We start from the raw sequence: 12102 nt of genomic DNA on the forward strand, positions 1-12102 counted from the left end.
ATAGCCAGTGGAAATCCATCAAACGGGTAGGGCTGGGCCAGCACAGGATTCACTGTATTCCAGTCTGGGAGCTGGCTCAGCAAAACCATTATTCCTTACCAGCTTTCCAGCCTTACCAACATGAGCAGCAGGCCTGCGGATATAGCAGTGGCTAGGCTGCTGCATTAAGTCCTGCCACTTCTTTCCAGGGGTTTGAATTGCTTCCTTAGCCTTAGGTGATGGGAATGCTTCATGAAGACTGAAGTGCTATCCAAATAACACTATCACATCTTTTCTGATCCTCCTGTTGCTGTTCACAGTTTACATTGCAGCTTGGCTCTGCTGGAAGCTGTTCCACTCTCTGTTGCCAGTTGATGTGTTTGGCCCTGCCCATGAGTGAGGGTTTAAATATAAACAAAATAAAGCTTAATGATGGAGTTAAGATTTCCAAGAAAATAGTGGAACTTGACTGAACAGCTTTCAATTTCCATCCGGGGTAACGGTGCTTTGGAAGAACCCCTCATTCTCTAATGGGTATCCTGTAAAATCTGCAGCCACCCTACTTACTTACTTACTTACTTACTTACTTACTTACAGTTTATTTGCTCCTCCCTCCTTCCATGCAGCCAGAAGGAGGACCTCAGCAGAATTTACTTCTGGTGTTATGTACAAATCACTGTGTTGGTTTTAAAACAAGCTCTGTTTTGAAGTAAGTTTGTTTTGAAATTGATCAGTTTGTATGTCACACTATGCCAAAATTATGAAATAAAGTAAGCACAGCTGAAGTCCTGGTTGCACAGGAAGGAGAAGTGTGAGCCTGAGGTTTTGCTCTAGCTCATAGCCCTAACCATGGTTTAACTTAGGGTTGGCTAGCCCCCAGGTCACAAAAAGTGGCCCACCAGCCCCCACAGCTTTATCTCCTGTCTGTTCATGTAATAAAGTGCTCTGTTCTGTAGAGAGTGGTCTCAAGAGCAGGCAGAGCACTTATATCTCAATTGGCCACCCTTTGGAGACTATAAAGAGTAGTCATAGGGGTCTCTGATCTCAGTGCTAAGCATCACAGCAGTAAGATCAAAGGCAGCATTTCCTTATACTTTGATTCCAGTGCTGGGGTGAAGGTGATGGAGATGTTATTTGAAGATTTTCTATAAAGAGCACCCAGAAGGATCTTTCATCTCTAGTCTCGGCAGTAAGCATCACACTGGAAAAAGCTGCATTTCCCCGCCATCCTAGCACTGTGATTTTGTGTGTGTGTGTGCAGGGCTGTGGAGTCGGAGTCAGGAGCAATTTTGGGAGGAGTCGGAGTCGGTAGAAATGTACCGATTCCAACTTCCAAATAAATTTTGATTGACAATAAGCAATTTTGGGTGGAGTCGGAGTCGGACAGTAGAAAAATAGAGGAGTTTGAGTCGGACAGTAGAAAAATAGAGGAGTCGGAGTTGGAGTTGGAGTTGAAGGTTTGGTGTACTGACTCCACAGCCGTGTGTGTGTGTGTGTGTGTGTGTGTGTGTGTGTGTGTGTGTGTGTGTGTGTGTGTGCGCGTGCGCGCGCGTGCATGCCTCTGTGTGTGTGTGAGAAAGCATGCGAATAAGTGTATGCATTAATGTTTGACTGTATGTGTGAGTGTGTGTGGTGTATGTACATGGTATTTGTACATACAAATTGTACATGTGGTAAAGGTGTGAGAGAGATCTCTGTGTGTGCTTGCATGTGTGTATTCATTGGCCACATCCACCTCTGGCATGTGGCCCTTGGAGGAGTGGCTGACCACCAATGCAGCCCTCAGGCTGAGAAAGGTTGCCATCCCAGTGTAGAGCAACCAGCCCAATATCAGTATCAAGTTGATAAATGGCTGTCTTAATTACATATTTTTAGTAAATATTTAGATTGCTGGCTGGCTGTGGAAAAGCTGGCTTGATTATTATACTACAACTAAAATCTGGTTAAGACATTAACATTAAAACTGGGAATGTGTTTTAATGCATCAGATTATAAACCTGGTACCAGTTATACTGGTTATATTTGAATATCACACTAAACCATGGCTTAGTATTCCATGAATGAGCTACAGTGAATATCAGATTCATGCACTCCCCTCTCCTCCCATGTGTCTGAGAAGAGAAATTCAGAAGCTTTTGCTTCTGATTTTAATTAGCCACTAGTCTGAATGGTTTCAAAGTTGACTTGCTTTAAACTAACCATGTTTAATATCAGCCACAGTTTGTCAGTCCAGATGACACAGTAAATCACAAAATGTAATGAGACTATTCCATTACTGCAATGTTGTATTTCTTCCAAAATGCTATTTTGTGGAGTATTATATTTTTAGTGCAGCTTTTGACTTGTGCCTGAGAGCTGTGATCATATACACACTTACTTGAAAATACCATTGAACTTGTTGAGGGTTGCTCTAGAGCAGGGATGGAGAACCTTTTTCAGCGCGAAGGCAGCTTTTCCTTGTCCAGGAGTCGCATGCTAGTGATGGGCATGGCCAGATGCAAAAGTGGATGGAATAATGGATGTGACTTTTAACCTTGGTACAGTAGGTTACATTTCAGAGGTTTCTATACCCACATTTTAGCATATGTGATCTATTTGGGACTGCCCTTGGTTTATCCAGAAGCTGCAGCTCATGCAAAATGCAGCAGCCGACTACTCATTGGGACACGATATCGCCAACATATTGCTTCTCTACTGAAAGAATTCACTGGGGAATTCAGGTGAAGGCCTCCTGCAGATACCATCCTATCAGGAAATCTATTTCAAACAACATAGCAAGTGGACCTTTAGTGTTGTGGTACCAACACTTTGGAATTCCCTTCCCTTAAATATTAGACAGATGCCGGCGCTGTTGTCTTTTTGGCACCTACTGAAGAACTTCCTCTTTCAAAAAGCCTTTTAAGTAGACATCTTATCCCAGCCTGCATCTGTGTTGGAATTGTTTTTAAGATGTTTTGTTTTTAACATGTTTTTAGTGCTTTATCATTTGTTTGTTGCCCTGGGTTCCCTTTGGGAGGAAAGACAGGATATACATTTAATAAATCATCATCATCTCCATTCTCCTTCCAGGCAAGCAAGAGACACGATTACAGTTCAAATGAGGCAAAGGCACCCAAAGAGGGTGTGGCCTATTTGAGGGTGTGTGGTTTGGGAAGAGTCTGGAGGGGCACATCTGGCCCCCAGATTCCCCACCTCAGCTCTGATGAACATAGAATTAAACTGCATAAAAAAGTCAACTGGAGCAAAAAGATAATTACAAGAACAGCAGGTATTTAGCTCATGTTTAACCCCCAGGTGTGTGGGATGTAGAGTTGGTGGGAGCACCTTTTAATTCAGTGCAGGAAGGCTTTTATGATAGGGGAGGGGCTTCTCAGTTCTGATCTTGCTGTCATGTTTTACTTGCTGATTGATTTATGTCATATTGTACTCTTCTGTTGTTTTAATATGGCATTTACCACATTGGGGAGCTTTAGGCCAAAAAGTAAGTGTGTTAAGTGAATCATAATAAAAATGTCCATCCATACCAGTCTCTCCTTGCTACCATATGTTCCTGCACTTAAAATAAACATTATGCAAATAATAATTTTCATATGCTATCAATTTTTTTTCTTGTAAAAGTAGAAACATCAGAAAAAAATTATTACACGGTTTTTATTCCATCTGGAGGGCAGCAGGTTGGGGAAGATTGTGTTATACGGATGCCTACGTGTTATAATCAAGAGGTGAGGTCAGGTAGATTTGGAGATGATGGCAAAACCCTGCCTTCAACAGTGGTTTCCCACAGCCCTGTTTGGGTTACAGATGTGAAGGCCCAGGGAAAAAAATGGAAATTTTGGAGAGAGAAAAACCCTGGAGTTTTTTCTGTCCCCCCCCCATTTTTTATGTCTCTCCCCCCCCCCAAAAAATCCAGAAAAAAATTTGGGGTTCCCCCTGAAATTTTCCAGTTTTTTTCCAGGCATTTACATCTCTGGCTTGGGTTCCAAAGAGCAGCAGGGCTGAGTGGGAAAGAAGAGTTAGGTAGATGAGCATGCAAATATTCAGAATAGTATAGAAATCAGAAAGAAGGTACAGGTGACTCAGCAGCAGAACTTGGAAAAGTTACTTTTTTTGAACTACAACTCCCATCAGCCCCAGCCACCATGGCCACTGGATTGAGCTGATGGGAGTTGTCGTTCAAAAAAGTAACTTTTCCAAGCTCTGCTCAGCAGGAGTAACTTCCAGGTTACCATAGAAGCAGTAAGCCCATTCTGACATTAGTTGTGCAACCTGGGATATACTGAAAGGTGATTTCTTCGTATATTGCTAATGTATCATCAGGAGACCCACACCACATTGGCAGAGTCTACAACAGACTCCTTCCCACATCAGCATTGCCTCAATTTTGGGGGAAATTGCATTGTAGATTTCTGCTGTGTAGTCTGGTGGTTCTGATGTTAACTTATAGAACAGAAAAGCCATGCTGGAGCAGCTTCTACAATCAAACATTGCTTCTGACAATCCTTGCTTCAAATTCTCTGTTGCATTATCTTGAATTTTTATTTATTCTTGGTGAAAGGATTATACATAATTCACTAATAGCCAAAAAAACCCTTGTAGTTTAAGAACGTACCTACAGCCAGTGAATATTTCTATCAAACTTTAAAAGGCAGGGAAATTGGGCAGCAATAGTGAATGGGGAGCAGGAGACCAGACCTCCTTTCTGAGATATTGTACTGCCCTACAAATCTGTAAAAATGCAAACACAATTTGGGTTGATCTTTCACAGTCCAATCCACTTCCTGTGTAGCTTGCAAGAATTTGGTAACATGTGCCTCTGAGCATATGGTGAGTAGTGGCAACACCTGCCATCTCCAAAGATGGAGAATTACATTTTTGTATGTTTGTTGGTGTTTTTACTTTGCTTCTTTCCTGTGTTACAACTGTTTCTACAGAGAATCTAATCTAGAAAATTGTATTTCTCTCATTATTCATCCTAGAAATCTGTCAAATTTATTTTTATTAATTTCAAATCCTTTTTATTGGTCAATGTCATATGATCGTGAAGACAGCCTTTTGTGTTTCAAACTGGAGGTTATGTTCCGTTTCTATTTTGGGTGCACTAACAGTTGGATCTGAAACTGCACTTTGATGTAAAATCAGACTGATTACAACATGTTCCTACTTCAGCAATGACTCTAGCTGTTGGAAAAAACAAACTTGGCCTGCCCAAGATGCATGTTTTCAGCCTGCTGTGCTTAAACCACTCCACTTAAGGAAAGGTGGGCTTGGTCAATTAAAAACATAGAGCACACCTAGAATTTTGCTAGAATATGTTTCACCTCCTATTTTATCTTCTGCAAACTGAGACAACAACTCATGTCCACTGGAGACTATTCTGCAGAATAGTCAGTGCCATCTGCACTTGATTCTAACCAATAGAGATGATTTGGTGGATGAAGTGGCAGTTACAGGAACTCTGTGGAGAAAGTGACCACACCAAACTTGAATTCTTGATTTTAACAGAAGCAAAAGCTGAGAGTAGCCATACTCGCACTCTGGACTTCAGGAAAGCTGATTTTAATAAACTTGGAACAAGCGTGTATGGTTCCATGGCAAGTGACCCTAATGAGAAAAGGAGTCCAAGGTGGGTGGGAGTTTCTAAAAAATAAAATTCTAAAAGCGCAATGGCAAACAATTCCAACAAGGAAAAAGGGGGGAAACAGCAGAAGAAGCCAATGTGGCTTCGCAAAAAGCTTAGAGATGACCTGAAAACAAAAAAGGACACATACGGGAAGTGGAAAGAAGGCCAGGCCACAAAGGAAGAGTACAGGCAGGTATCACGGAATTGCAGGTATGGCATCAGCAAGGCTAAAGCTGAGAATGAGCTGAGGTTAGTGAGAGATGCTAAAAGCAACAAAAAAGCTTTCTTCAGGTACATCCATAGTAAAAGATAGAGAAAAGAAATGGTGGCACAGCTACTCAATGAGGATGGCAGAATTATAACAGATGACAAAGAAAAGGCAGAAGTGCTCAATTCCTACTTTGGCTCAGTCTTCTCCCCAAAAAAGGGTCTATGACCCTCCCAGGAAACATGAAGGGGCAGGATTGGAGCTTGAGACTGATAGACAAACCATCAAGGAATACCTAATCACTTTGAACAGGTTCAAATCGTCAGGGCCCGATAAACTGCATCCTAAAGTATTGAAGGAACTGGCTGAAGAACTCTCAGAACCACTGTCTATTATCTTTGCGAAATCATGGAGGACCGGTGAAGTGCCAGATGACTGGCGGACAGCTAATGTTGTCCCTATCTTCAAAAAGGGCAAGAAGGAGGAACCGGGGAACTACAGACCAGTCAGCCTAACATCAATCCCTGGAAAAACTGGAGCAGATGATAAAGCAGTCAATCTGTAAGCACTTTGAAAACAATGCAGTGATTACTAGGAGCCAACATGGATTTATGAAGAACAAATCCTGCCAAACTAATCCTATTTCGTTTTTTGATCAGGTAACCTCCCTTGTAGACTTGTGGGAATGCTGTGGACATAATATATCTTGATTTCAGCAAAGCTTTTGACAAAGTGTCCCATGATATTCTGATTAGCAAGTGAGGTAAATGTGGGCTCAATGGAACAACTATCAAGTGGATCCACAGTTGGCTCCATAATTGTATTCAAAGAGTGCTTATCAATGGTTTCTTCTCAAACTGGGCAGAAGTAACGAGCGGACCAAGTAACCACAGGTCTTGGTCCTGGGTCCAGTGCTCTTCAACATTTTTATTAACAACTTGAATGAGGAGGTACAGAGCACGCTTATCAAATTTGCAGATGATACAAAATTGGGGGGCACAGCTAATACCATGGAAGACAGAAACAAAATTCAAGGGGACCTTGAAATGCTGGAGTATTGGGCTGAAAAGAACAGAATGAAATTCAACAGGGATAAATGCAAAGTTCTACACTTAGGAAGAAGAAACCAAATGCACAGTTATAAGATGGAGGATACTTGGCTCAGCAATATGACATGTGAGAAGGATCTTGGAATTGTCGTTGATCACAAGCTGAATATGAGCCAACAGTGCGATGTGGCTGCAAAAAAGGCAAATGCTATATTAGGCTGCATTAACAGAAGTATAGTTTCCAAATCACGTGAAGTATTAGTTCCCCTCTATTCAGCACTGGTTAGGCCTCATCTTGAGTACTGCGTCCTGTTCTGGTCTCCACACTTCAAGAAGGATGCAGACAAACTGGAACAGGTTCAGAGGAGGGCAACAAGGATGATCAGGGGACTGGAAACAAAGCCTATGAGGAGAGACTGAAAGAACTGGGCAAGTTTAGCCTGGAGAAGAGAAGACTGAGGGGAGATATGATAGCACTCTTCAAGTACATGAAAGGTTGTCACACAGAGGAGGCAGGGATCTCTTCTCGATCGTCCCAGAGTGCAGGACATGGAGTAATGGGCTCAAGTTGCAGGAAGCCAGATTTTGACTGAACATCAGGAAAAACTTCCTAACTGTTAAAGCCATACGCCAATGGAACCAGTTACCTAGAGAGATAGTGGGCTCTCCGACACTGGAGGCATTCATGAGGCAGCTGGACAGCCATCTGTCGGGAATGCTTTGATTTGGATTCCTGCATTGAGCAGGAGGTTGGACTGGATGGCCTTATAGGCCCCTTCCAACTCTACTATGATTATTCCACAATTGTTTTTGAATTTTTTAAAGTGTAAACTATGCAAGGTGTTACTGTACTTCACATATTCACAGAAATAGAAGCAAAAGAAAATGATTTACTATAGGAGACTTCACTAAAATTGCAGAGCAAATCATACATATTTAAAGTGACTATCTGAACTATCTTAATATTGTTGCTTCCTCCCTGCTAAAACAAGATCAACACAGCACATGTCTTGTTTCTGTTATTTGGGCTGATTGCAGGTGTTGCCACCACTCACCATATCCTCAGAGGTGCATGTTACCAAATTCCAAATACCAAAGGAGAGGGAAGAAGGAAGGGAGAGGAACAGGGGAGTGGGAGGGGGAAGGAGGGGGAAGGAGGGCATTGGAAGGGGCAAAGGGAGGGGGAAGGAAAGGGCAAAAGAGAGGTGATGGGAGGGAGGAGGAGGAGAGGGCAGGTTTGATCATTTGCATGCTTATTGAGTTCAATGTGATTTACTCCTCTGCAATCATGCTTAAGATAGGTAAAACTGACCATGGGGCAGGAGGGGGGGAGGGCAGGTTTGATCACTTGCATGCTTTTTGAGTTCACATACTCCTATACAATCATGCTTAGGATAAGTGAAAACCGACTTGGGGGAGGGGCATGGAGGGCTAGGGGAGGAGATTGTGTGGGTGGGCACTGAGCAGAGGGAAAGTCCCTTTCCTTTTTAAAAGGAAAACAGTATCATTCTTTTTCAGGTTTCCCCCTACCTTTTTATTCTAAAGCAGGCACATGTAGCCTCCCACCCAAATTTAAACTACAGCTGTCCCTGGCCACATCCACACCAGACCTTTATTTCACTTTAGACAGTCATGGCTTCTCCCAAAGAATCCTGGGAAGTGTAGTTAGGGAAGGGAGCTAAGAGTTGCTAGGAGACACCCTGTTCACAGATGCTAGAACAGCTTATCTCAGGCTTTCTAAGTAGGAGGGGGCTTGTATGTGCCATATTGCATTGCTTTTTATGTGTTCTCAACACTGAATGAGAAAAACAAGCACAGAATCTTTAGTTCTTTTCTTGACATTTATGATAGCTTTGATAGGAGATTGTTGGGTTAAGGCCATGGAAGCAATACTTCATATTTATTTATTTTAAAAATGTACATGCTATTTAATGCCATAGTTTCTAAGCAGTGTACAACAGAGATACAGCATATCAGTTAAAGTTAACTATAAGTTCAGAAAATTCACTTAAAATGTTTGCTGAAATAAAGTCTTCAAGCATTGAAAGTTCAGCAAAGGGGAGTCCCTGCCTGATTCTTGCCAGGCGGGAGCTTCCCACAGTTGGGCCCACAGTATTAAAACCACAGCTCCTTTTGGATACGAGATGTGCATCTGAGCCATGGCAGGCCACTCACAGTGAGTCCCTCAAAAGACCTCAGTGATTGGGGAGGGATATAAGGTATCAAGTGGTCCTAAGGTATCCTGAACTCAGGTTCTTAAGAACCTTTTAAATTAATACAAGAACCTTGTAGTATGCAGAGTAGATGGAATGGCAAAAACAGAACTTCAGATGATCTGTGTATGCATAATCAAAAACCAAGATATTTTATCCCTGAGGTCCTTTAACTGTGAAATATTTAAGTCAATCAGTAAAGAAAACAAAAATGAACTTCATTGTTTAAGAAAGATGAGGGATTGTTATTTAGAATACCCTTTCATAGTTACATTCACTGGGAATATAGGAAGCTGCCTTATGCCAAAGCAGACCATTGATCCATCTAGGTCAGCTTTGTCTACTGACTGGCAGCGGCTCTTCAGGATTTTAGAACAGTTCCCCCCAGCCCTACTTTGAGATGCTGGGGACTGAACCTAGGACCATTTGCATGCAAAGCCAGTGCTCTGCCGACAAGCGATGGTTCTTGTAGTCCAGCAACATCTGGAGGGACACAGATTAGTCACCCTTGGTCTAATCCAGCAAAGCACTTCCTGTGGTCTTATGTGTTTCTCTATTTGTATTGCCTGCACAGAAGTGTTCCAAAGTGTATTATGCTAAGGTTTATTGACAATTTCTTAACACTGGGATTCTTTAAAGGAAAGAGTGCCTCTGCTTGGGGATCCTAACATATTTTTAGTTCTCATAAATTAGTTCAAATCTTGATCAGTGTTGGAAATCTTCTCTTTTTAGGTTTCCAGTTGAGGACTGAATAGAGGGTTGTCACTAGAAAAACAATGGAGCAATACACAGCAAACAGCAATAGCTCAACAGAACAGATTGTGGTGCAGGCTGGACAAATTCAGCAACAGGTATGGGAAATTACTTTTCATTGCTAATTACTATTTTATTCAGTTTCCTCCTAGGTATATATTGATTTATTTTTAAAGAATCTACATCTGTTTTTCAAGTCTTGAGATCATGCACCACAATAAGCAGAACATTTTGTCTTTCAAACTTGTATTTTTCCAGATTGTTCCCATTTCTCCAAAATTATTCTAGTTTTCTTCAGCAATGTGTAAGCCGATATGTTACTTTTATGAGATTGTATGGTAGCCTATGGAAAAAGAAATCTTGTAATACATTATACTAAAATGAATGGTTAATTGACCTGTGGAGAATAACAGTGCAATCCAATACATGTCTACTCATAAGTAAGCTCCTTTGGGTTTATTGGGATTTACTCCCAGGTAAGTGTGTCTTGAACTGCAGCCTTAATGACACTCTGTGAAATCATGGATTACTTCTTTATTGTATTTTTTGGTTGTAGGTAGTTGTTTTGGCCATGGATCCGAATGAAGTATGATTAATCATGCTTCATTTTGTATGTAGACTGTTGACAATGCTGCTTGTATAGTCCTTAAATCCAAGCAAAGCTTAAAACATAATGTAGCAATATGTAGATTGACACAGCAGGTTAATGGAGGTAAGGTAATAGGTACTGTTTTATTTCCCTTTATCTTACCTTGTCCATGTTTTCTTACATTTATGTGCTTTTTTCCTGAGGAAAGTCCTGACACCACAATGTTAAGGCCGCACTGGTTTAGGCACAATGCAATGAGAGGATATTCTGATTTGTTCTCGAGAATATAGAGGCATTCAGTTGACCAATTATTTATTTTACGCTCCTCACAAAAACTGAAACTCATTATTAAGAGCTTCCAGGTTTAGCACGGGGGTAGCAGCAGTACAATATTTTTCTTCCTTTAGCCTGTGGAGGTGGACCACATAGTTCCCCTTCATAGGACTTGTCCTTCTCCCAGCAGTGAGGCTATTTCTTGTCTTGAACTCTTCCTTTCCTCCTGCAAAGTTTCAAGCTCTTCCTGTTCCTGTTCCCAGCAGCAGGGCGGTGTCACTGCTGTCCAGTTGCAGACTGAGGCCCAGGTGGCATCTGCCTCAGGCCAGCAAGTCCAGACCCTCCAGGTAGTGGTGATCTATCTGTTGTATTTATGTGAGCACTGCATGAATCACCCCATCATCTCATGTTTGATGCTGTGTTTGCACAGAGGCTTGAACTAGGAATAGAAAAATAGTCACAGTTTACATGCTCTGTAACAGCTATGGCTTATGCTAACTGTATATAGATAACATTAAAATTAACAAAAATGCTGAAATGGATCTTGCACTTAAAAATGCATGCAGCAAATTCAGATCCATGAAACTTCTACTTTGCAAATACAAAGATGCATAATTCTTTCTTATAGTCTCTCTTTGTGAAGGAAAATCTATATGAAAATTCTCCGTATTTAAAGAATGACAGGTTCCCCTACCCTAGTCAGTTGTTTGATGAAAGCATGACATTTCAAAAAATCTTGACTGACCAGTTTAGATAATGGACCATTTTTATTGTGATCAGAAAATCTGTAAACTAAATGAAAAAAACAAATGACATCCATTGGAGGGATATTTCAAACCCTGGTTTGTGCTCTTGTGTACTAATGTCATTGTGAACATCATCTCATTTGATAAAATATGCCAGGACAGCTATGGGTTTTTAATGTTGTTTTTTTCTTAACTTGTCGTATGAAGTACATTATTAACTATCACCTCTTCATATCATCAAAGGCATTATGATGGGTTTGTTTCTAGTTTGGCTTGACTTGGTTTTTTTCTTTGTTTTGTTTTTGCTTGTTAAATTATTTGAATTAGTATTCAATGTTTTACTATTTTGAGTGGTCAACTAATTAAAATGGCTTGCTTCCATTTTTTACTTGCCTGGATTTTATGTTTTGCTCCTCCTCCTTCTGTCATTCCAAGACTGTGGAAAGCATTATTGTCTAATGGTCCTTTGAGAAAAGAAGAGCTGGTTTTTGTTGATTTCTACAGTCAAAATATATCTCATTTTTCTTTTTTTCTGTCTTCGACTACTCATTTCATTTCCTAAATAAATTGTAACTCCATATGAATTAGTCTAAAATCCATACATTTATACGAATATTTCTTACGTCAGAATAACAGTCCATAAAACTCAATGGCTTGTCTCCTGCAGCACAA

General features: G+C 41.0%; 1 protein-coding gene across 6 annotated transcripts in view; it reads left to right on the plus strand.

Annotated features, from left to right (window-relative positions):
- The window catches only part of NFYA (nuclear transcription factor Y subunit alpha), a 32284-nt gene that overhangs the window by 2172 nt on the left and 18010 nt on the right, over positions 1 to 12102 (plus strand). For 3 of the 6 annotated variants that reach the window (XM_061632421.1, XM_061632424.1, XM_061632422.1), the window contains exons 2-3: positions 9802 to 9920; positions 10951 to 11034. In XM_061632421.1, the coding sequence (XP_061488405.1) occupies positions 9846 to 9920; positions 10951 to 11034 (159 nt within the window). In that variant the 5' untranslated portion in view covers positions 9802 to 9845. The remainder of the gene's footprint in view (positions 1 to 9801; positions 9921 to 10950; positions 11035 to 12102) is intronic. The other 3 variants (XM_061632426.1, XM_061632425.1, XM_061632423.1) reach the window with 2 other exon arrangements.

The sequence above is a fragment of the Rhineura floridana genome, chromosome 6 (assembly GCF_030035675.1).
Source record: "Rhineura floridana isolate rRhiFlo1 chromosome 6, rRhiFlo1.hap2, whole genome shotgun sequence".
Lineage (NCBI taxonomy): Eukaryota > Metazoa > Chordata > Lepidosauria > Squamata > Rhineuridae > Rhineura > Rhineura floridana.